At 39.3% G+C, this 24,787-nt stretch overlaps 3 protein-coding genes across 11 annotated transcripts in view; 1 reads left to right on the forward strand and 2 right to left on the reverse strand.

Moving 5' to 3' along the window:
• Positions 1-17,316, forward strand: part of LOC121945189 — a 27,805-nt gene extending 10,489 nt beyond the window's left edge. For 2 of the 9 annotated variants that reach the window (XM_042489237.1, XM_042489236.1), the window contains 18 exons: positions 126-350; positions 466-675; positions 810-1,046; positions 1,140-1,358; positions 1,735-1,968; positions 2,108-2,278; positions 2,433-2,639; positions 2,877-3,068; positions 3,722-3,927; positions 4,224-4,292; positions 4,410-4,454; positions 5,162-5,224; positions 7,557-7,736; positions 12,944-13,333; positions 13,850-13,972; positions 14,172-14,291; positions 14,382-14,462; positions 15,594-17,316. In XM_042489237.1, coding sequence (XP_042345171.1) covers positions 126-350; positions 466-675; positions 810-1,046; positions 1,140-1,358; positions 1,735-1,968; positions 2,108-2,278; positions 2,433-2,639; positions 2,877-3,068; positions 3,722-3,927; positions 4,224-4,292; positions 4,410-4,454; positions 5,162-5,224; positions 7,557-7,736; positions 12,944-13,333; positions 13,850-13,972; positions 14,172-14,291; positions 14,382-14,462; positions 15,594-15,623 — 3,002 coding nt within the window. In that variant the 3' untranslated portion in view covers positions 15,624-17,316. Of the gene's footprint in view, positions 1-125; positions 351-465; positions 676-809; positions 1,047-1,139; positions 1,359-1,734; positions 1,969-2,107; positions 2,279-2,432; positions 2,640-2,876; positions 3,069-3,721; positions 3,928-4,223; positions 4,293-4,409; positions 4,455-5,161; positions 5,225-7,556; positions 7,737-10,886; positions 11,720-12,943; positions 13,334-13,849; positions 13,973-14,171; positions 14,292-14,381; positions 14,463-15,593 lie in introns of those variants that run through there. The other 7 variants (XM_042489239.1, XM_042489234.1, XM_042489241.1 and 4 more) reach the window with 7 other exon arrangements.
• Positions 17,317-17,368: 52 nt separating this feature from the next.
• Positions 17,369-21,792, reverse strand: LOC121945190 (casein kinase II subunit beta). Its single transcript, XM_042489243.1, has 7 exons — positions 21,711-21,792; positions 21,211-21,286; positions 19,886-19,988; positions 19,682-19,797; positions 19,521-19,596; positions 18,570-18,759; positions 17,369-18,304 (listed from the first exon to the last, which is right to left on the reverse strand). Exons 2-7 carry the CDS (start codon positions 21,280-21,282, stop codon positions 18,214-18,216), a joined length of 648 nt encoding a protein of 215 aa, XP_042345177.1. The 5' UTR covers positions 21,283-21,286; positions 21,711-21,792; the 3' UTR covers positions 17,369-18,213.
• Positions 21,793-21,993: 201 nt separating this feature from the next.
• Positions 21,994-23,829, reverse strand: LOC121946369 (allograft inflammatory factor 1-like). Its single transcript, XM_042490934.1, has 6 exons — positions 23,745-23,829; positions 23,601-23,662; positions 23,402-23,468; positions 23,258-23,299; positions 22,956-23,121; positions 21,994-22,562 (listed from the first exon to the last, which is right to left on the reverse strand). Exons 1-6 carry the CDS (start codon positions 23,761-23,763, stop codon positions 22,475-22,477), a joined length of 444 nt encoding a protein of 147 aa, XP_042346868.1. The 5' UTR covers positions 23,764-23,829; the 3' UTR covers positions 21,994-22,474.
• Between the last annotated feature and the right edge of the window lie 958 nt (positions 23,830-24,787).

The raw sequence follows: 24,787 nt of genomic DNA on the forward strand, positions 1-24,787 counted from the left end.
AACAACTAGTGCTTCTTTTCAACACTTTCGCTATCGTGTTTTTTTTTGCGCTTTCTTGCTAATATACAGTAATTCTTTATTACTATTTGTGCTAAAAGACTTTCTCCTGACTTTACTCATATCAGTTACCTGGAAGGAGAAAGACCAAATCGGAGCAGAGAGTTTTGTCTCTGTGACTCAAACTGCAGTCAAGGAGGAGATTAAAGAAGTAGTAGCTGAAGAGAGAAAGACAGTGGAAGAGGTACCAAGACTTCTACAAGAAATCCCACAACAGCCAGTGACAAACAGAGATGATGACTGGTTTGTGTTGCTGGATGTTGTTCCCAGAGAAACGACATATGTACCACCAGGTATTGCTAAAATATTGGCTCTCTTGTGCTTTATTTTGCGCCTGCTTGCTAATACACAGGAAGTGTTTATTACTTGTGGTCTTAAAAGACTTTCTCCCAATTTTACTCACATCAGTTACCTTGAAGGAAAGAGACCAGCTGGATGCACAAAGTTTTGTCTCTGAGGCTCAAAGTGCAGCCAAGGAGGAGATTAGACAAGTAGAAGCTATAGAAGAGGCACCAAGACTTCTACATGAAATCCCACAGCAGCCAGTGACAGTGAGAGATGATGACTGGTTTATATTGCTGGATGTTGTTCCCAGAGAAGCATCATATGTACCACCAGGTACTGCAAAAATCCCCCCGTACTTCGTGACAGTTTTATGAAAGCAAGCAATTATCCTGAGCTCTACAGACTCTTATCCTTAATCCTCCTGTACTGTCCATAGTGTCTGAGGACTTTTATCTCTTTTGTCTTAGTTGCTGCTGCAGAGCGTGTTGAAGTGTCCCCAGGAGAACATGTCTCTGTGGTTGAAATTACAGCTCTTGAGCGGAGAGAAAAAAGGGGGAAGATTGTGGAAGAAGAAACAGAAATGAAAGTGCTGAGTGTGAAGCAGGTAGTATCTCTGCCTCTGCCACAGGCTGCGAGAGAGATAGAAGATGACTGGTTTGTGCTGCTGGAGGTTCCCACTAGAGAACCATCATATGTGCCACCAGGTATTGTCGACTTTTCCTTCAGGCCCACCATGAAGACTTGCAAGCTTATTTTCATATCTAAAAATACTCATGCATCCCTCTGTTTGTCATTAGTTACCATGGCTGACTACGTTCAGGTTTATCGTGAAGAGAGCATTTCTACTGTGGCTGAAACTACAACAGAGTCCAGGAAGGAGGTTGTAGTTGAAAAGATCGTGGTGCAGAAAGAGGACAGGGCACAGCAGAAAATATCCCAGCCAGTCAGAGAAAGAGATGATGACTGGTTTCTTCTGCTGGATGTTGTTTCCAAAGAAACTGCCTATGTACCTCCAGGTACCCACAGCCTTCATTATTTATATATATTTTTCCACACATATTATCACACCAAAGAAGATTAGCTGGGTGTCACACAAGATAATTTCCATTAAACTATAAAATATTAGTTATTTCTTAAGTGTTCGCTGAAGCTTTAGTATGAATTCTGTTTACTTTCAGTTTCTGTGGCAGTACTGAGCCAAATGAATCCAAGTGTTCAACCTCGAGTTGAAACGATAAGGATAGAGCAGAAGCTACAGCAGGTTGATCTTGAACAGATTAGACCGCAATTTAAAGATATTTACTCTGAAAATTTCTGCAGCTCTTAATTTTCTTTTTGTGGTGGCTATACTTCTTTGAAGTCTGAGTCTTGAACTCTGTCTGTTTGTGCCAGTTATTCCTGTTGAGATTGTTCCGGATATGAGGAAGACATTTGAAGTTAAGGTGACAACCACAGAGTCTACAACATGGAAGAAGATGATAATTGGTGTGGACAGCAGGCAAGATGAGACACGTCTGACTGAAATTAGACCTAGACAAATGGCACCACCGTCAGAGAGAGAGGGAGGAGATGATTGGTTTGTCCTGTTCGACATCATCCGCGAAAAGCCAGTTGTCATACCGCCAGGTACCTTTCAATGCCAAAGTGTCTGCTTACACTGTGCTAAAAAAATGAGTGGTACACCTGACGCTTTGAACCGAATATGGCTTTAGCAAAAATAAAACATGAAATCACAGGATAATTTACCCTTATTTCTTTGTGTTAGTTGCTGTGGTTGAGCGTATTGTGAATGTGGTAGCAGCCACTGAACCAAAACCAAAACTGATGATGGAAGATGTGAGGCCCCCTGTGAAGTTAGTGGAGATTAAACCACCACAGCCGAGACAGGTGGATGATGACTGGTTTGTGCTGCTAGATGTTGCAGCCAAAGTTCCAGGTATTCTGTTTTTTTATTTGCGGCTGCTACTGTGAGATGGAATCAGATAATAATGTGTCTGCGTGTGTCTTACAGCCCTATTACATGTCTTGTTTATTATGTTAAAGTTAAATTGTGATATGGCTAAGAGGACTTTGTGTGTATTCTGCATTAGTGGCTGTGGACGAACGTATCCGTGTGTATCCCGAAGTAAGACCAACTAAAGAGTTTGCAGCCTTAGAGCAGAGAGCACAGCTGAGAGTTACTACGGTGGAGGAGACATGGCAGCAGGTGAAGGTAGTACAGGAGAAGCCGCGTCCAGCAGTGAGAGAAGTGGAAGATGATTGGTTTATTCTTCTGGATGTGGCCACTAAGAAATCAGGTATAATAAAAATGATTTTGTCCAGCTTATATGTACAAACATTTCTGCTTGATTTAAAAGTGCACAGTTGTTCTTATATCTGCACCTACTGTCTATCAAGACCAAACATTTATTTATTTATTTAATTTAACAGTTTTACATAGATTTAGCAGAGCAGTCTATTTCACTATAAATCAAAGTGTCCTAATATTATGTGCTTTATTTCCACAATAATACCTGGTTGTGTAATTGTATTAGTTGCCGTCCCTGAGCACACCCAGTTCCCAGCAGAAGTGAGAGTTCCAGCTGCTGTGGCCAAAACAAGGATCGCTATTTCCGAGAGGAGACCCCAGTTTGAGAAACGAATCCTGGAAGAAAGACGTCCACTCACACAAACACATGTCAACGATGATTGGTTTGTTCTGCTAGATGTTGGCCTCAAAGAGACAGGTATTTCCTACCTGTTTGGGTCTGGCGTTTTTTGTTTTTTTTTTGCAGATGAGCCTCTTACACATGCGGTTATGCTTTCCTCGCTCCATGAAACGCTTGGCACATTTGTAGCCTGTTCACAGGATGCAGTGACTTCTCTTCAAAAGAGAATGTGTCCACAGATGCTCTTTCACCCTCATTGAAGGACCTCTCGCTGAACTGTGCTTTACAGATATAAGGAAAAATGCTTTCTTAATCTCGGCGGCTCAACCACATTGAGCTTTTCAGCTGTTTGCAGCCTTATGTCATCTGCCTTTGCATTCATCAACTGATCGCGACAAGAACTAATCCACGCTTTTGCTCTCATCCCTCGTTGTGGATATCCGCTTCTGGCCCACCTCAGGTTCTGACGTGTGCTTGTCCTTTTTAAAGTGACTAAACAAAGCATATGAGGTATAGTATAACCTTCAGTGTGTGCACTTTTCTCGAGACTTGAAACTGTAAGTATGATGCTGCGTAGATGTGCGTTTGTGTGTTACTTTATATGTTTACCTGTTTCACTGTGCATTTTACATACTGCTGGGATTTGATTCTGTGCTTACAGTCTTATCCCTACATTGTGCTAAAACATTTTTACTTTTATTCACATTTCTCTTTTTTCTGTATTTATCTAGTAGTGAGCACACAGAGGGGCACCCGTCCTGTCAGTGCTCCGGTCTTCTCCCAGGCCGCCCTGGCCGAGGCGGGGATCCCCATGGCGCCTCTGGATCAGCCCCAGACCTCCACTCCAATCAAGACCAGCCGCCAGGAGGAAAGAAAGCTGGAGGTCACTGTAGAAGCTGTGGAGCCTTCAAAAATCGAGGCTGTGGCTGAGATCAAGGTATTCAGTTTCTGTCTGATCAATATTTTACATATTTGTGATGTAATTTATGTTTATGTGTGGGAAAAATGTGGCATCATACATACGTGTAAGCCATATTATTCCTGACAGGATAACTGGCACCAGTGTCTTTATAGAGAATGCCGGGGTACTTTGATTTTAGATAATGATAAAATATGAAGATTTATTGTTTATTGTAGTCGCTTCATAGTCTTTAATAGTAAAAGATGTTGAAGTAGCGAGCACAGATTGTTCTTGGTGTCTGAGTGTGAACTGTGTCTCTCTTGCTGCTGTAGCCAGCAGTGTGGAGGGACCAGAGAGAAGTAGACTCTTCACTGATATCCACCATCAATGGGGACATTCAGGTTAGTGTCAGACACTGGCCTCTTGCATGTGGCCCCTTTGAGAAGACTTGTTTCCACTATGGCTGAGGTTTAAAGCAGAGGATGCTAACAAGTGTCCCTCTCTCCTCCCTTGGTTAGCACGAGTCTGAGGTGACGGTCACGGAGGTGGTGCGAATGCGAAAGGTCAGATTCTTTAGCCTGGTCTCCGTAGCCATTTCTCTTCCTCCATTCTGATGATTTCGAGCTTCTCATCCAAAAGACTAATCTCACCCTCTTCTCATGTTGTGCTTCCATACGACTAGGTCTTAAATGAAATCCACATCAGGTTCGATGCATATACAGTGTATTTTAAGCGGTAGAAAAATGTAAGAATACATGGAATATGTAAACAATGAGTACCTGTTGTTAATAGAATGATATGTTAATATGGAGGGACTATGCTTGCCTCAGAAAATACTATTTTATATATGCAAGCTGTTGGAAAGGCATTCATTTCCTCTCATTGCTTGCTGTTGTTGTAAACCCTGGAATGCACACATGCATGACTATAGATTTGTGCACTTTACTAAAAAAGTGGCATGACATCTGGTGTTTTATCACATTTCTATCACTCCACAGTTCTTTTTTTGTTTTTCATTGTGAAAGTAGAAATATTAAGTCAGTCCTCTGTAGTTTTAGGTTACTTGGTTTTGCCGTTACATTGCAGTTTAGACCTTATGGCCACCAAGCTCCACATTGTTTTGCATGCGGACTCCTCACGGCTCTGTTTGTCTTGTAATAACACTGTAGTGAATTTTGTAGTATGCATGTCCAACATGTGGCAGTTTAATGCCAACACACAGGGAAACTGAAACAAACCCACACTTTTTTGTTCTTTTCATTTTTCACAGAAAAGAGCTAAGAAAATTGAGGGTGACTCAATTTATATAAGACATAGCCTTTTAATGTTGGAGGTTTGTATCCCATCCGGAGACGTCAGTCTCTGTCTGTATTTTCTTGCTCTTTGGCACAGTGGCTGTTGTTTAATATCACGCTTGCATGTGGCATGTCACACTTTTTGCATCAGTGTAAATGTCTGGCTATAGACTACAAGATAAATGTGTGTGCGTGTGTGTGTGTTGCAACATAACTCTAATCTGGTTGTTTCAGGAGAGTGCTGTTGAATTTATAAAGAGTATTTGGTTGTGGTCAGGGATTTTTAAAATTGTATTGGAATACATGAACTTGTCAAGAATGCTGCAGTCCATAGCATCCTTAAACTGTCACTACTCACATTAGGGCTGCATAATATATTGTTTTTTATCATCATCGTGACGTCAACTTACCCAATGAACACATTGCGAAAGACTGTGATATTACACTGAGAGATTTTTTGAGTTAGTTTTGAGTTAGTATCAGTCGAAAACCACAATTTATAATGAAAAAATATTCTTTTTCTATTGGAGCCTTTTGTGTTCAGTTTAATTTGCTCAATAAAATAATGTAAATTATTCCCTTTGATTTTTAAAAAGTCAATAAGCAGTACTTTTGTATTTTTGCTGTATAATAAACGTGTCTTTTTATCATAAGCAATATTATTAACACTATATTCAGTGTTACTGCTTATTTTCCTCATATCATGCAGCCCTAGTTCATAAGCAACTCCATTTTTATATAATTTTTTTTCCACATCATCAGTATTCTCCTGTTCCTGCTTTTGCTCTTTTACCCCCATCTCATTTCTAACTGCCAGTACTGCATTGCACTTTCTCAGCAGTTATGCAAATACATCTTCTGACAAAATAATTTCAAACCAGAATAATTATTGCGTATGTAAATGGAATGACATTTGGATGAACAATTACCATTAAGTTGCTCTTTAGCACCACAGTTAGTCACAATTGATAGTTAATACTAATGTTCATCATCTAGAATCATTGTATGTTTGGTAAAATGAGAGTGAGTATCTTGCAGATCTCAGTAAAGATCAACTTGGTGCTAAATGTTGCCAAATGAGTGCTGCTACTGTTGCTTTTTGTTCATTTGTGATAAATGAACAGGTCTCATTTCTTCTGAGGCTTCATCTTTGAGAACTTGTTTCATGTCTGCTGTTGTCATCTCTATTGCTGTTTGATTTGCAGCCTGTTTCCACGACATGTTTCACTGTGAGCCTAATGCTATCAAATAATGGATCATTAATGCTGTGCTGTGTAGCTTTCAGCTTCCTCTCATCCAAACTTAAAATAATGATCGACTTTAATCAATCACGGCACTGGGTGCTCTGAATCTTCCCTTTATAATACCAAAGTCTGATCTCTTGAATCATTCCTAGACTTGAGTTTCATTTTGAGAATGAGTTGCTGATAATGTATCAAGAATCCAAATAATATGATCATCTAAATTAATGGTCCCTTCTAATTTATGTTTTTTCAGGCTATGGTCAGACTGCAGGCATATTAGATTTTTTCTTTTTTTTTCTTTTTCAAATCAGATCTTGAAGACAGATTGTCCGGACTTTAATTTGCAAGTGATTAGATCAGATTTTATTTTCTAGACATCACCAACCTATCTGCTTTGGCACAGACGTAGGCGTCAGTAACTACTCAGCAACGCTAGTGACGCAGTTTTCCAATGCAGAAGCGTGAGCAAGGGAGGTCCAACATTTCACCCTCCTAACAATTTCAATTTGGTGTCCGTCCACGTTCTGCTGTTCTTCATTCTGTCCATTTTAGCACTCTGCTAGTAGCAGCATGGATCTGCTCACCACTTCTTTAGATTTGACGTTGACTCTTTAAGACCCTTTACAATTCAATTTGACGCATCTCGTCAAGACTGAGATGCATCTGTAGAAATCCATTTGGAATCTTGTTTCATACCACCTCCAAATGTGGTATGGATCAGATTTCATGTTTTTTTGGGGGGGTTTTTTTGGGGTTTTTTTTTTGCTGTCCAAACTTCCTAAAATCAATCTGGCTTTGCCCAGAAATCGATTTTGACTGGCAGTCTGCACAAGGCCTTAGAATCACCAATTAACCTTGCTTCTGCTTGTTTATTTAATCAGCAGTAAGTCAACACATATTTTACAGCATCAACAGAAAACATGATCTGACTTTTTTTTCTTTGTCCTCTCCTGTTTGTTAATCTCTCCCAACTATGAACATATCCTTCATCTTTCTCTCCCCATCCAACTTTCACCATCTGCCTTCGCCTCTTATTTTTTCTCCCTTTATTGTTTTCTTGCTCCGATTTCTTGGTGCCCTCCCCGTCTCCACATGGTCTTTCCCCTCTCACCTTTCCTCCATATAGGAGTTCGATAAGCCTCAGGAGGACCTGCTCAGGCACCATGCCAGTATCAGCGAGCTGAAGAGGAACTTCATGGAAGCCGCCCCGGAGAGCAGACCCAGTGAGTGGGACAAGCGCCTCTCCACACACTCTCCGTTCCGCACCCTGGGTATAAATGGTCAGCCGCTGCCCAGTGCAGATGGGGTAAGTCTCACAGAAACCATTCGCCACCAAATCCTTTTTACTTCATTTAACCTAAGTCTGCCTGTTCAGGAATTGGAGCAAACAAAGCAAAATGTTTCATTTAAACTGAATAAGGAAATCGTCATGAAGAATTTCCATTCCTGAACTGACTTGGTTAAGGCTGTTTTGATTTTTGCGTCATCACATTTGTTTTTTTATGGTTCAGAAATGATTGTACTTCATTGGAAAACATCATTACACTAGTGTGAGCAGTGTGCATGGATTTATACTGGAAAAGAAGAACCTGAAATTCTTGCTAACGTTTGGTTTTTAAGTAATTTGTAAAAAACTGTGAATTGCTTCATTGGATTCTTTTTTTACATGGTGAATATAGTCGAGTGAAAGAAATTGGTATAAGAAGGAATCAAGTTGCTTCCAGTGGTTCCTGGTTCTCTTACAGTCTGAGTGTAATGAATTATGTTTGCATGTGCGGACCTATTCAAGGAGGTGGCATGTGGTATGTTGCACATGCATGTGTATGAAGAATGCAGCTGGACTTGTTGAATAGGGTCTGTACTTTTGTTCTGGCACTTCAAAGACTGATGTGGGCGAGGCATCTTTGGGACAGGTTGTCCACTCGTTAAGAACTCACTTTAGTTAATCTTTTCTGCCTCAGATGCCTCTGAACCCTGACATGTTTGTGATGCATGACTGACAGACCTGACGATGAAAATTTACCGCATGACTTTGAGATTAATTTTTGCACGTTCTGCTGACTGAGCAGAATTTACCTTTTCCCCTCTCCTCTGTCTGTCTATCACTGATGAGCTTCCCTTCTGCGTTTTGCTTTGCACACCTTTCTATTCACACAGCTTTTATCCTTTCTTTGGCTGCTACTTTCTCCAAGTCATGTTTGTTTTTCCATGAATAGACATTCACAGTTGTATGAGCAGTTTTTTCCCCACTCTCGTTATTTTAAATAACAATGTAGCTATCACAGGATTCCATAAAACTAATACAGTTTCTAAGTGGTAATAATAGCTATGTTGCAGTTAAAAAGATTAAATGAAAGTTATTCAGTGGAATAGAAATAGACCCCCAATCTGAGCTGCTGTCACACAGTCACACAAGTCTAATCTGCTGAGTTTCATTTTGCATGCCTTTTGGCAAGAGATTAACTCAACTGTTTGAACAGCATAACTGTTTGGACACAAAGCATTTTTACAGTTGGAGATAAATGCCTCTGAGTAAATCATATTGTCAGAACGCATTAGAGTTGAAATCAAAGCGAAGCAAATCTGACAGCGTAGTGTCTGTAGTGAGGAGATGAATCAGAACAAATGTACAACATGCTTGATGTAAGAAGTCAACAATATGACACTGGTCAAATGTTGCTTGCCTCGCGGAGCTGGCACGATACAGTTTGTGCTGACTTTTACAAGCCAGTTTGTCATTGAACTTCTTCTTCAGTTGTGTATTGACAACAGACTAACGCCCCAACTGTGAGAGGAGTAAACATTGATATTAATGTTGGTTTGCTGGTTTGACACACAGCAGCTGAACTGGTCCTGCTGCTTCTGACCTGTTACTCAAGATTATTAAAGTTTTCAGTTCAAAGCTTTGTTGCCTCCAAACAGATCAAATTCATTTATCACTCAAACACTATACTGCAGTGAGTCATTAAAGATATACTGTGTGCGAATTATTGGTCACTGTTTAAAAAAAACACTCGGCAGTGAAAATAAAAGTGAAAGCCAACTCCATATTCACTGTCACTCTCGAGGAACGAGCGTTGTCTGCCTGGTGTTTGCAACAGCAGTTGCTGGAGGCATTATGTGTTTGGGTTGTCGTATGGCGGTACATTCATCTGTCCGTACATACACATATACAGGTACATCCCATTCTTGTGAATATAATGTTTCAGGAAGGCCTTGAGGGAATTTCCTCAAATCTGGCACAAATGTCTGTTTGGACTCAACGATGGACTGATGAGAATTTGGTGGTCAAAGGTCACTTTGACCTCACAAAAGATGTTTTTTGTCCATGAATCAATCATTCATACACTACAATTTCACAAAAAATTCTGATAGGAAAAAATTATGAAATTACATTTCAAATGCAAAAGGTCAAAGGTCAGCTTCACTGTGACATCATAGTGTTCTGTGTAAAACACTTTCTGGCCTTAACCCACCATCAGGAACAGAAGGGGAGACATTTAGTCAGATACTGAAGTAATAATACCAATGTCAGGTGCCCAATTGAAGCTGTGCTGATTGTATAGATCTTTTGTTCTGCGGGGTTAAAGATGTGCGTGAAGCATCCACATTTTAGAATATGCAGCATTTTTGAAGAAACGTCCGTATTTGTCTGCTGTCATGGCACCATATGAGTCTGGACAGACATAAATGTAAACAGTAACTGCAACTTGACTGGTTTGCAGAGATAATAATCGCAAGGTGGCAATTCTAATTTTTGCCTCAGTGTGTCTGCGATTTTTGAAGCTTCCTCTTGAATACATCTTGCTGACAGTATGGCACTTGGTCGCTAGTGTTTCATAAAGCCCAACCTCACCTACAACCTCACCTGCGCGCTGTGCCCAGAAATGTCCCAAACACAGCAAAATAAGAAAAAAAATACAGAAAAAGGGCAGAATCTCTGTAGATAAAAACCCCCACTGTACACTTCTAATGGGTCATAAGTGATGACTGAGAGGAATTACTTCTGAGAATAAACTAAAAATAAATTATTTTCGAGGAAAGTCTTGCATTTTATATCTTTAACAGGCCATCTGCGCCAATTTAACACCCTCAAGCTAGAGGCCCAAGATTACTCAGTTGACCTCAACTTACTGAGGTACAATTGTTCCATTGCAAAAAATGCATGAAATACATCCCTTTTTTAATTAGACACTACAAGTGTGGATGACTTTCTGTCTTTTAAAACAAAAATGTTATGGACATGGAAAAATAAAGCATGTTAAAATGCATGTACAAGTAACATTTCCATGCTCTGAACAACAAAAATTCCTGTCAAAATCACATTTTATATTTTCAGTAATAAATTATTGCGCAACTGTGGCTTTTTACAAGTTTCAGTTAAGTTTCGGTCATGCAAACATTTCAAAATTCCTTCCTCTCATCTCTCTCCCCCCTTCCTCCTCCTCCCCCTCAGTTTGTCATCCGCCTCCCACGCGGCCCCCTGCTAGACTTCTACTCCAAACGCAGCTGAGGGGCCGTCTCGATCCTGCGGAAATCCCACACAGGTGTGAGTGTGACCCACGGAGACCGCACCTAGTCCATCTACCCATCAACCTCTAGCTTTCTCTTCTCCTCCTCTCCTTCCTTTGCCTCCTCTTCGACATCACCGTAGCATTCTTCATCTCATCCTCTGCTCCACTTGAGAAGCTGCCCCTTTTTTTCTGGCCTCTGTGGGATGAGACTTTCATTCCTTCTGTTTCCGACTGCAGCACAATTGACCTGGTTTCTCCAGCCAGAAACAGACTTGTTCTCCAAAGACTCGTTGATTAGGACTGGAAATGACAATCAAGCCAATACTCTTTTGCATTTTGTGTGTCTTTTGGACTTAAAATCAACAAATATTACCTAACAACTGACTTTTATCTGGAGGCTTATAATGTCTGACCATATCACTTTGAGCCCAATTTTATACACAGTTTGAGGTACATTTATATTGTCAGTAATCTAAGGATATTGTCTGAGCTGATCACTGTGATATGACCTTTGGATTTACAAACTTTTCCCCTGAACTCACAGTAAGCACTAGAAGACGGCGGTCATGTTACTGGGAAATTTCTGAACATTCTTTGTCACAGTTTGGTATTTCCTATGATGGGAGACCTTGAGGCAGCTTAATTGTAGTACTTATTAACCTCTTTGTCCTTCACCAGTATTTGGCGAGGCAGTCTGTAGCAACTGCAAGAGATTCCTTTTTTGCATGACTTTTTTGACAATCAACTTTGACCAAAGAATAAAAGGCATTCCATATACAGTTCATATGATCGATTGTTCCTTGTATGTGTTACTTAAGTTTATTATTTTCTTTATATAAAACAGTATTACTTTTAGTTGATGACTGTCCGGCAAAAGCAAGTGTGAGTGGCATGCCATTTTTGCAGTCCCTCCTGATTGACAGAATATTTAAGCGAAAAAGAAAATCTATTTTATTCTAACACATACTGAATTCTACACACGGATGAAATAAACAATATGGAGCAGCACCTACGTTCAGTATCCATCTTATTGGGTGATCAACCAGCATGCATCTTATGGAACCCAGTTAGGAAAAGGGTACATTTTGGCTATGAAGGAATGTGTACATTGTCTGCAAAACAGTAACTTCTTGATTTTTTTTTTACCCTGGATCCTGTTTTCTCATGTTTTTGTGTCAAAATCACAAATCAGAACAACAATTTTTGAAATTAATCCAGTATTGAGTAAATGTGCACAGCCAGATACTCAAAAATGTGCTTATTTTTGTTACTGACAGGATTAGGTATTATTCTAAGTGTCTGACAACATCGTGGAAAGGATCCCTACAGTGAATTACCCTCTTTGTGAAAGCTGAAGATCCTTTTTTTCTCAACCAGAAACAGCCCCAGAATTGATTTTGCCAAACCTACCAGACTTCTGTTTACATAAGCAGTCATATCATTGTTAATCACACTTCATTTAAAGTCGACAAAAGCAGAATAAAACTCTCAAAAAACGTCCTTAATACCTTATTATACACAGTTATATGTGACAATATGCAGACTCTATACACACTAAAATTACCATTTATTTAAATGGAGTCCGGTGATTGTGATTTCAACGCTGTTTCTGGTTAAACACAAACAAAATTTCACAGTGCTCTGTTGTTTGCAGAGATCACATTGCAGCTGTTTTTGCCTCACTTAATACTGGACCAATTTCAAAAGTTGTACCCCTGTAGACAGTAGACAAAAAAACATGGTAAAATAGGATCCATGTAAGACAAAACAAAGTTATCCTTTAAGCTGTGGCATTAAATGTGCTGTTTTTGTCATATAAATTCTAAAATACGCCAATTAAAATCATCCTCCAACAGAAGCACTGTAGCACCTTATGAAATGGATACTGCACTGTACATACCATATAATTGTATAATATTAAACATGCATGCATTTTAATCAGTGTAAATAATACTTTACCTGCCCCATGATCACATGGTGACTGTTGTGTCTTTTTTAGAGTGTTTGCATTAGCCCCCTTTGCAATGGTTCAGAGACAAAGACAGAACACGAGGAAACCAGCAGCAATGTGGGCTTTTCGGGCATACCAAGTCCTGCTTTGAGCCACAAGAGTGAGCCTGATTGTGTTGAAGCTCCTGGTGCTCCAGCTGAGGAAGAATCATGTGATCAGGACGAGGTTGTAGTTTTTGAGACCTCTTTGGTGCCCATCGTAGAGGTGGAGATGGCGCAGCTGCCTCCCTCTCCCGGCCTATCCCCTAAAGTTTTAGATGGGATCCAGGAGGAAGAAGGATCGTGTCCCGAATTGTCGGAGCACTCCGGAAAGATATTTGGATCCTCCCCAGCTTCCTATTTCAGGAGTGATGGTCCACAGGTCGTACGCTGCTTCCAGGTAGCCTCCCGACCCCCTCAGGGTGACGCTGATTCCGTCTCTGCTTGGCCTCTGTGATTTTAAGGCTGCCACACTTGCTCACTCCTTTGCAGCACCATTGCAAAACATTTGAAACTGTATGAAGTGCTGTGTAAATTATGCTCATCATACAGTTGTAACTGGTTGCTGCAGAGGTGTTGCATGGCGATGTGTTTTCAGCTATGGTGATGGGTTTCTGTAACACTCTTCTCCGCCACAAAATCTACACACTGACTTACTTTCCTAAACTTTCCAACCAACTTATGGCTCTCCGCCTCCCTGTTTCTTTTGTAGTTGGTGACGGGAAAGGGAAATGACCAGGTGATTCTGTTCTTTGCAAAAATCCTAAACAAATCTGTTGAGAAAAATGGGCTGTTGCAGTGAAAATCACTCCACACAGGCTTATAAGGGTTTGCATGTTGTGAAACAAACTGGCTGCGGTGAGGTGTCAAGTGTCTGGTTAAACAGCCACTCATGGGGCTATGCTCCCGTCCACAGCCCCCTCTGGTGCAGACCCAGACAGTCACCATCACAGCAGTCTCCAACTCCTTACCCAGTGGCATCTCCACCACAGAGGTCCCTATCGTCCCGACCAAGACCTTCATCTATGAGTCTTCAAAGGTAGGGGCTCCAGCACCTGCTCAGCCCAGATCTGTCTCAGCTGCAGGCAATCTCTTTGCATGGAGGAGACATCAGCGCTATAGAGCAAGCAGGTCTGGGAGGACCAGGCCAGGGGCTCCAGAGCGAGCTGAAGCTCAGAGTTGCTGTATCTAACAATGATTACTCACTATACCTGTTTTGGTCTTTTTCTTTTTCTCAGGTGGCAGTTGATGGGACAGACGAGGACAAAGACAACACTACTGTGTCCAGCTCCAAGACTGTTTCTTCAGAGACCACCAGTGGCACCTCAGTCACCACGACTACCACTCACATCTCAAAGGTCAGCAGTACAAGTTCTGCTCTTTGTTGTATTGTTTTTATTTTATTTTATTTGCATCTCAAATAAAAAAAAATTTCTTCCCTTTACTAGGTGGTGAAAAGCGGATCTACAGAGACTCGTGTGGAGAAGAGAATCGTCATAACTGCAGATTCTGACATTGACCAAGATAAGGTACAAACCCTCCGCTCATGACACAAAACAGTAATTGTGTATTAAAGGACTAGTTGAACATTTTGAGAGATGCGAGACAGTTAGTTAGTTAGTTAGGTGATGCACCTGTATTAGCCATAGTAATAATTACGCAAGTAAAGGGAATGCATCAAATGAATACAGGACTTTCATCCACTATTTTTTTTTCTAAACCTAACCAGGCAGTTTTGGTGCAACTGGGACCATTTCACTAGATTAATTATGTGTTTAAAAATGTGACCATTAATGGATATTCACAAACTGTTCTGTTGTCCACCAGGGTTGCAACTTTAGGAAACGCCCCTGTGGGTCTTTTTCAGTGGGTAGAAACATACAACCTATGTGGTGGCATGGGTTAAAGGGATACAGCGTCGGGGTTTAAAGCAAATTTTTCATAGTGGCCAAAAGTGGAATTATATTGAGTATGTTACATGATCCATTGACTTCAAAACACTTTCCCCCATAGACTTTCTTTTGAGTGTCACAGCCCCTGTCAAATGTCCCATTTCACTATCAAGAATTGATCCATTTGATCTGATAACATTTGAAAAGTGTAGAAGAGCAGCAAGGTTAAGTCATTTTATCCCCATTTAAGATGGGGATAAAATGATTTAGCTGCTCAACCTCAAATTGGAGGTTGAGCAGCTAACCTCCAATTTCACCCTTTGAGATAGCAAAGGGTGAAATTGGAGGTTAGCTGCTCAACCGGCAGAAGTTGGCTGCTTGGCCGCTGTGTACCCGCTCCATGGGCCCCACAATGCAAAAGAGCTGCGTTATTAAATCTCTGGTTATTTCATACTGTGGAAACTGAGCATCTTCGGCTTCATGTGCCACTGAGTGCCGTTCATAGTAATAATTGGGGCCCCCTTCAACCCTGTATCCAGCTCGCTTTATACATTCATAGGAACCTTTGTTTGCTTTCTTGCTAAGAGTTAGATGAGAAGATCAATACCATGCTTATATCTCTCCAGCAAATATGAAACTACAGCCAGGAGACAGTTAGCTTAGCTTACAGGGGGGAAACGGCTTGCCTGGTTGTGTCCAATTTTTCCATTAGGCGCCATCTAATAAAGATTAAGAGTAATACATGTGCACATAATGTCTGTCTTGCAGGAGAAAGGCGGCGGAGCATCAGCATTGTAACTGAATCACCACCTGCATTTATTCCTTTGACTCTCCACCTCTGACACACACTTGACCAGCTGATCTGCGCACACACATCCAAAAGAAATATCTCATAAATCTACACCTAACTTGCTGAGTAGATAAATCTTTGTAGATCCTCTTTGTTTTTTTTGTTTTTCAGTTGTAGTTAGAGGAGGGCTGCACAATACTTATCCCACCTGGGTTTTAAAAAAGCTTAGTGATCACATTTTCATTGTTTAAAAAACAACATTTTCAGTTGAGTGATCTCAGTTACGTTTGCTTTTAAATGCTTTTATTTTCCTAGTGGTTTTTACATTGTTGATTTTATACAATGCACTGTTTCCATTCTTGTTTAGAAACCATCATCAGCATTTATTCCCTTGGTGCTGCTCGGGGAACGTTAAGACTTCATTCAAGGGAATTCTCTTTGTCATTGTTTACTTGTCTATTAAATTCAGGAGAGACATCTTTTTTAAAACATCAAATGACATACCTCGCATCAATATGTGAATTAAGATATTCTGTGCTCAAATTTGGACAGTTTTTTGGCTTAGTTCACGGCTCAGGTACAAAAACAAAAACCTAAAAAAAATCTTTTCTTCCCTTACCAGCCAGGAACCAGTAGCCTACACATTATTGTAAAGTTTGAACTAAATATGGATCTATTTTGAAATATTTCTCTATTTTATAGAAATGATGCTTTTATAGTATTTGTACAAATTTGAGGTTTTTAAGTTATTCATCCATCTGCTCATTACGTTGTAGGTTACCATTGTGCTGTTTACTGAATTTTGAGGTCTCTACTTAAGCTTACCTGTCTTGCCTGACACCCTGAATCATTCTTATTCGTTTCCTCTTGTAGTCCACCAAGTTTATCAAACCTTTCATGATTTCAATGGAGTGCTTCCCTCAGCCCCGTTTTGTTCAGTAGCATAGAAGTCATAACTGCTTTGAATATATTTGGTTGATAAGAAATGTTTCACAAGCTTCGGTCTGTCTATCTCAGGTTTTGATATTCTTTGTAAGACTACAGACCTCCATATGATTGTACGAGGAATGTCCATATATGTATATCCATCCCTACTTTAAATGTACATTTATGTTCAGCCAAGTGAGGTCAATAAATGCAAAGCTTGTCTGTCACAGTAACCACACATGTAAGAGGTGAAGGCAGCTGTCCCACTATATGTGGCTTTTCTCTCATAGGAGCACAAGTTGTCTTTTTTACATGTTCTACTATACAGTAATTTATTTGTAAAGTAGGAACTGTCTCGTGTGATTTGATGTACTGTGATGTTTCAACACAAGCTGGTTTCCAGGCTTCCACTAGAAATGTCACAATGTTAAATATTGCATTAATTATCAACCAAGTTTGTAAAGCCTTTTTACCACATAGTCTATGTAGGTTGCTCTCTCACTTGCTGTTTCCTGTGCTTTTTCATAGAAGAGAAAATGCTTAAAATATATACAAATCCCTTTTTAGATAGCGTGTTTGTTAGCAAACGTTTTTAACCCAAAAGAAGCCATTGGTATCGTAGCTACAAGGACAACAACAGAAACCTCTCCTCAAAGAAAAAATGTAGAATTTCACATGAAGAAAATAGTTTTTAGACAATGGAAAATATTGTTGCTTTGTCACTTATCCCTGTCTTTTTATGAAAAAATAAAATATGCATTATTTTGCATTTTACTGGGCCGTCTATGTGTGAAGCTAAAACTTAAAAAGTATGAAAGAGACTTTGTTGAGAAATAAATATTTAATGGCATTCACTTGCTCCATGCGAGATGTTGCTGCATGTTCAATCAACTCTTAAAAGGAAAAAAATGTAACATCGGTCAAGATTGTAATACCGTAATAATGTAAACATGATGAAACCACAAACACAGGATTATCGGGAAAACACTAATACAGTTGCCTAAAGAAAGTACATCCAAAGCCACTGAATTCAAGGAAAATAAACAGCGTAATAATAAAATCTAAATTAAGGGTAGGTCCTTTTTTAAGATAACTTCTCACCTTTAATTTGGTATTCATTGTTTCATTTAAGTAGCACCTGATCACATTTGAACATATTGCTGTTTTCAAATAAAATCCTTTATCTCAACATAATAAAATCTTATGCAGATTCCAAAATATGTTCCGCAGCACAAGCTCATATGATTGGATGTGACTTAATGCTAACTCGACTCTTATCGCTGATAAGGCAAACCTGTCGGGCTGGTGGCAAGATTTTCTCTTACATTCATTCAATCACCTGCGATTCAGCTACAAAGCACATTGTAGGTCTCATTATCACAAAGTTAAAGCCACTTTTCTGTTTCTAAGAAACAACTCTAAAATGTGAAAAGATGGATTGACATCAATTAAAGTCAAACACTGAAGTTCATGTTTAATGCAGAAAAACTAACCTGCTCAACTGTAACTGTGTTTCACTAAATAAGAGAACGTCTGATTCTGAGGGTCTATTGAGACAGAGGGGAGTTTGGGAAACTGTACAGGCATTCATTGGAAATATTTAATCCATTCCTTCAAACCAGTAGTAAACAACAAAGTCTTTAAGTCCACTGTGTGCATCAAAGTGGATTTCTAGCGAATTGTCTTGACTGGGCTTTTGAAACTTGATGCAGCCTGAAGTTGAAGTTGATAAGCCATCGGGTGAATTTTGAAACCGTATAGCCTGGAAAAAAAAAAAACATGAAAAAAATCACTTGCTGGACAGAAGCAAATTTCCTTTTAGTCCTAAGGTCAAGGGCTGAGGACTGTATGATACCAGTCCCAATATAAGTTTCAATACAGATACAAAAACAAACAGTTTCATGATGAAAATTTAAATTATTAAACAAACATGACTGCCAATCAATTAAAACATACTCAAGTTGCATGTTCATGCAAGTTTAAGTTAATGCTAACAATAAATTAAATGAGAGTCCGATCAAACCCACCTTGGCACAAACTGGTTGGCTGGGCGCTTTGGGCGATACTCTGGGTGCACCATGAACAGCATGTGGGGGAACCCCGTCCCAAAATAGGCTCCATCTGTGTGGTGGTGTCTGGAGGATTTGGGGGTATAGACATCCATGCACTTTGGGCAATAAAGCTTCACCATTGCTTCTCCAGGGATGTCAGACAAACCTGCATCAGAAAGAGACTGGTGAGTATCTGCGCATCTTATTTCTCAAGTCCCTTTCACACGTCCTGTTCAAGGCGGGAATGTCACACGGTTCTTAAAGGAGTTTTCTCGCCTTTAAGCAGGTAGCAGAGGTAGTAACAGCGCTGAATCCACGTCTGTGTAAAAGGGACAGCCGTAAGGAGGTGACCATGGAGCTGATGGCTGTGATGTTACAATGATGTGTTATACAGGTATGTGCGACCCGCCTCCCTGAGATTTAAAAAGCTGTTATAGTGGGATCTCTGTGTAAAAAGGGCTTCAGTTTGTGCATCGAGCAGGTGAAGCAAGGAAGAAACACGGGGGGAGAGGAGTTGAGGCAGAAGCGTTTAATAAACCCAGACACCCATACTTCAGAGCCGTTGTTTTCAAAGTGACATCAATTAAATATGACGTGCTGCACAGCTGCATCATCAGCTGTGTGTCACGCCTCCTTACACATCACAGATGCCGAAAGACTTCTGCAAGAATACACCTCTGCATCCTTATAGCATCACCAGAACGCCTACTCTCTCCTGATGATGCATTTTAGGAATTGAGGCATCTATAGTGGGATCAATTTTCGGGTCATAGGTGGGAAGACGGAGGAGACGAGGAGGCACAAATAGAGAAACGAGAACAGCTCTATGTCTTCATAGTCACTGACAAAGGTCAAATGTGTAGCTTGGGTTTTGTGTCAGGGAGAATTTGTTAAATTTGAATGTAAAAAAATGAAAGTCAGACTTACCAATAGGAAGCATTGGCTGATTCTCACAATAGACTCTGGGGCAATAGCCAAAATCCCCTTGTTGGTACTTTTCCAACTAAGGAGAACACCACATTTAGAAATCACTGACGTTTCATGTCATGAAGCAAGTAAAAATGTGAAATGATGAAGTAATGGCCTACCATCTGTGCAATGCCTCTGTTTGTGAGGATGTAACGTGCATGTATGAGCCCGTAGAGCATCTCTGCCGCCTGCTCTATCAAGTCACTCTGATTGGGGTTATCTTCAAGTTCCTCATCTGTCAGATTAAAATTATTTAGTCAGTTACGGAGTTCACCCTTTATTTTATTTCATATCAGAATGGCTAACTTCCTTTATATTCCTACCTGGCTCCAGGTCAAGAATCATATCCAAAGCCTGGCGATAGTGAGGCACCTGCTCGTTCAAACCTGTCAGGTTAAACTTGTCCTGTATGTAGTCTTCATCAACCTATAACACACGATTGGAGACAATGAAAGGCTATTAATGGCATTAATTACTCTTGCGAGCAACAGCACATTGCCACAGCACACTGGTACGGAAGCATTACGTAAGAGCTTAACAGGATTACTTAGATGCTGCCAATGAAGAAAGCAAGGGGTTAAAATTAGAACTGGACTGTGTGAGTGCTAATCAGACAAACCAGTGTGTTAGACATCGATGCCTATGCTTACCACATAATTCCTAGTGTTTTTATTTTAAGTGTTTTTCCTTTTCACATGTCTCCCTCAGGTGCTTTTAGAGTGAGAGGGCCCCATGTGCTTTAGTGGACCCGATTAGCAGTAAACAGCAAGTGTGTTGACTTAGCTGTTGTTTGAAATGAACTCAATTGTTTAGCTTTGCAATTAGCTTTGACCTCACGGCAGCATTTGATCCTGCAAATTTAAATTATTTATCACAAAGCAAAAGCAACAACATAAAAAAAAGAAATAAAATGCACGTATAGTTTTTAGTCCAAGTGCTTTGTGTAACCCGTTTTCCAACCAGACATGAAACTGATATCACACACCTGTTTCATGCTCCACTTAAATATAGGTCTCAACGTGAAACCACATTGTGAAACCAAACGGCACACATTACTATTAGTGTGAAACTTAGTTTACATCTGCAATTACGTGTTTGTGGCTATGAAAATTTGAGATGCACTCCTATACATTCAAGTGCGCAACAACAACTACAGTCATAAAAATAATATGACCATAGATAAACTGAGATGAAACAGTTTATTCTGGAGCAAGGGTGAAAAACAAACAAACATGAGGCTAAAAACATTGAAAGTTCATGGCCATTAGTGCACTCTGACTTTAAAAACCTGAAGAACTTTTACATTATACAAGCATAACAAAATTGCAACCTCAGTGGTGCATATTAGTTAAAAGAAAAACAAATGTATTTCACGTTTGAATAAGGACACAAATGTAAGCAACGATAAATAATAATTAAACTAAAATCCTCTGCCTGGGGCTGTCAGACTGCTGCACATCTGCTGCACATCTGGTGATGTTAGACGTGATGCTTCTGTATGTGGTAAAAGATGTGTGTACCTGTGCTAGTGTGCCTGTGAAACTGGGATCATTTTTACTTTATCAGATGCAAATCAGTGGTAATCTCCCAAATCTAGGCTCCAATCTAAAATCCCAGTTTAGGAATAATATGGGGAATCTGGACAAACCTCACAAAAGAACTCATTCCCCCTGAGTCCACAAAACCAGGATATCCAGGACACCTCCTCTGAGCTGCTCATCCTCCTGACAAAACAAAACAGAGCTGTGATGATGCACCAACATCCATGTAATACTCTCACTGTGAGGCTAACAGCTAAAACCCGGCAGATCATTTTCATGAGATGTAAACTTTACAAGCACAGATTCAACATTTTACTCCGCCATAGGCGCAACACATTGAATCTGTTATGTCAATGACTTTGAACAAAAAAAAAAGATTTTATGTGTTTATTCTCCAACTACCTCTGAGTTTTTGTCTCTAACCTGCTAACATCGCTGCGTTATTGACTCCTGGTTACAAGCTAACGTTAGCTGCTAGCGCTCGATGGCGTTAACATGATTAGTACAGATAGATTATGTGGAAATTAATTATTTAAACTGCAATGTGTATTTGGAGGTACTGTCTCCTGCGTGTGTACAACTGTTAACAAAAGCCACCTTTACTCACCCTTCTCTATTTTAGTTAACACATCAACTGCAGGCTTCGCTGCCTTATCGCCGCTTCCTGGATGACAAATACGTCTTCCGGTCAGGGAGAGTTTTCGAAATAAAGTTCCTCATTACGAATAAATAAATAAATAAACAAATGTTATGAAATAAAGAATAATAAAATAATAAAATAAATTATAATAAAAACAAAAATTAATAACAAGCAATCAAAAGGGAATTTGAAGGCTATAAAGTGTTGATGTATTTAAACCCATTTAAGTAAAAACAGACAAAAAATACAATTTTATGTCCATTCACATTTTAATGAATTTCCAGCAAAACTATGACAACATGACTGTTTTGTTGTGTAGCATATGTGTTTTTAATGTTAAAACAGTGAATCCATATGTTTCAAAAAGTGGGTCTATACATAGCATTATTAGGGTATTTTGAGTGGCATGATAGTGCCTATCCCCTGCGGAGTCCATGTCATTTGACTATGTGCTGTATTTAACTAAGCAGCTAAAGTTACATCTTATGTATTCAATTGACTATGATAAGCGTGTAATAGCACCAACAAAGCATTTATCTTTCTATTATGTGGGAAATCTGTCCTGTGGGCACAGTCACACAAAAACATTTGATATTGATTCCGCTACTTCAAAGACGTCGAATATTTTGCAATAAGTCTTATATTTGGTTTTCCCCTCTCATTACATTAGTTTCGCAGCATTTTGGTGATGTTTCAATCTGAGTCATTCCCTGCTGGGATAGAGAGATCCATCATGGCAGGTCTGAAAAGGTTTTGCGAGGAGGTGGAGCATTTTCTGTCTGTTCTTGCTCCTTTCCCATGCCTTCGAACATCAGGATCCTAAAATTAAGAAATTAAGAAAATGACATATAAGCTGCTATACGCTGTTACTGTGAACTTGTAAAATTTGGACAGGGGGGAGTACTTTTTATCAGACATCTTGTTTCCTGAAGGCTACTTGAAGTACTTTTATCACTGAGACAGTATTTGCATTTCTATTTTTTTAAGTTTTAATTTATGGATTAGAATTTAAACACAGTTGTTGTTTTTTTTTTTTTATATCAAGCTATTAGTTTTATCAGCTAGATTTAAAGTTAAGACCATGGACATCAATTCCAGCTTCATACAAATGTATTTCTATTCAATAATTTTGGGACTTAATCTCCCCTTAACCCTCCTCATGTGACTCAATTCTGGATCCCCCGTCCTCTGAATTACCCAGTATATACTCACAGTTTTAGAATTGCATTTCTCTTTCCCAACATCATATTCAGGAAGTCGTTGTAGCTGATGGTGTCTTTTGATGTCCCTCCAACAACCTCTGACATCATCTTTTTCAGTTCTAAATGAGTCTTGGCCAATCCGAGTTTTTCCAGCATTCGTTTTAACCCCATCATATCTATAAAGTCAATAGTCCAGAGAGACAAATAAGTAAAAAGTGCTCATATCTTTAATCTGTAAAGCTAAGACACTACTGAAATCAGTTGCAAACTGTAGCTAAACATATTTGAGTTTTTAGACCAGTGCATTTTTACCAATATCTCCTTTGTCATTTAGATCGAATTCCATGTACTTCTCTGTAATACAAGCAAAGATAATATCATTCCAAAATGTATAACTGTGCACTTAATAACCAAACAATTCACTATGCAGTTATTGATAAACACTTGAATACTCACTTTTAAACATTTCAAGCTTTGAGCACAGGTCTTCCTCTTCTGCATATTTTGGATCTGAGAGAAAAGCCTATAGGGGAGTGATAAATAAAAATCAAAAAAATACCAAGATAACCAACATATTATTATTGGTATCACACAGGTGTCATGTTTTTGTAGAGCCTCTGTGCTGTCTTTATTGTAACTTGATGAGTAAAAATACCTCATTAATAGAGTTCAGTTTTTCTTCCTGTTGAGACTTGAGAAAACCATATGCTTTACCTCCTGTGAGATAATAGACAAGACAATATAAAAAATATATATTCAGATCACCAACAGACTTATAGCAGAAGAAAAGCAAACTGACCTTGAGCCGAGCTGTCCATTTCTGTGCTCAGAGCCTGTGAACACTTAGAGTGTGAAAAGCGATGATGGCGTTTCACTAAATTAAGCTACAAGAGGAAGTGGAGTTACAAAGTTTCAGTTAGCATTAGTGAGGTTCCTCTGTAGTATTTAAGGCTGCAGTAAAACTGAGGTCAACAGCAGAATGCACACCATAACATTCACACAGACTAAATTTGACCAGAAAGAAAAGGCACTGTTGTTTTGCTCACTAAAAGAAAATTGTATATAGCGTACCTGCTGTGTAATGGCCAAGATGGGATCATTCAAATGTATAACTTCTAACTTCTTATACAGTCTATGCAGAAAAGTGGTTCATCACCATCACTTTATAAATAGGTTGACATATTTGTAATTAAGGAAGTAAGAGTGATTTTGCAAGAAGAAATGTGTATGGAAACAGAGTGCAATGCACATAGTCTGCAGAAATAATCTGCCTATGAGGTATGTTTTGAATTATGTAACACATATTGGTAAGTTTTTTTTTTTATCCAGGAAACTTTCACTGATAGTGTTGTTCCCTTTTACAAGAATTCACTATGCACACTCACACAGTTAGACACATCCACACTTAAAGGCCAGCCGCAGCTCCAGTGGAGCAGCAGGGGGTTGAATGACTTGCTCAAAGGCACCTCTGTAATAATGTAGGAGCAAACTTTCCCTACTAACATTCAAATGTGAGCACAATATATACTACCCTGTTTACAAAAAAGTTGGGACACTGCAAAACATACATTGATATAGAATGTAATGATTTACAAATGCTTTTCAACATACAGTGGGGAAATGAGAATTCAACACTTCAATGTTCTTTCTAATGCAAGTATTTACATGTAGTTTCTGTCAGACTTTGGTATTTACTAAGTAATACTACTCTGATAAAGAAACTGTTACAGTTCTATCCATTAAAAATATGTGCAATAACATGAAAACAATATTTAACATAATAACTTAAATATATTTTGTAATACTTTGAGAAGATTTTTTTTTTTTTTGCAATGCCAGCTT

Source organism: Plectropomus leopardus, chromosome 7, assembly GCF_008729295.1.
Source record: "Plectropomus leopardus isolate mb chromosome 7, YSFRI_Pleo_2.0, whole genome shotgun sequence".
Taxonomy (NCBI): Eukaryota; Metazoa; Chordata; class Actinopteri; order Perciformes; family Serranidae; genus Plectropomus; species Plectropomus leopardus.

Bases quoted from the DNA above. Each gene is read 5' to 3' on its own strand.
- LOC121945190 (XM_042489243.1), bottom strand. From the start codon at position 21,282: ATGAGCAGCTCAGAGGAGGTGTCCTGGATATCCTGGTTTTGTGGACTC. The intron at 19,597-19,681 runs GTAGGCCATTAC...TGTTCTCCTTAG, and splicing joins ACAGAGGCATTGCACAGATG to TTGGAAAAGTACCAACAAGG. The intron at 18,305-18,569 runs GTGGGTTTGATC...TTTTTTTTCCAG, and splicing joins GCCAACCAGTTTGTGCCAAG to GCTATACGGTTTCAAAATTC.
- LOC121946369 (XM_042490934.1), bottom strand. The intron at 23,469-23,600 runs GTATTTTTACTC...ACTCCCCTATAG, and splicing joins AACTGAACTCTATTAATGAG to GCTTTTCTCTCAGATCCAAA. The intron at 23,300-23,401 runs GTGAGTATTCAA...CTTGTATTACAG, and splicing joins AAAGCTTGAAATGTTTAAAA to AGAAGTACATGGAATTCGAT.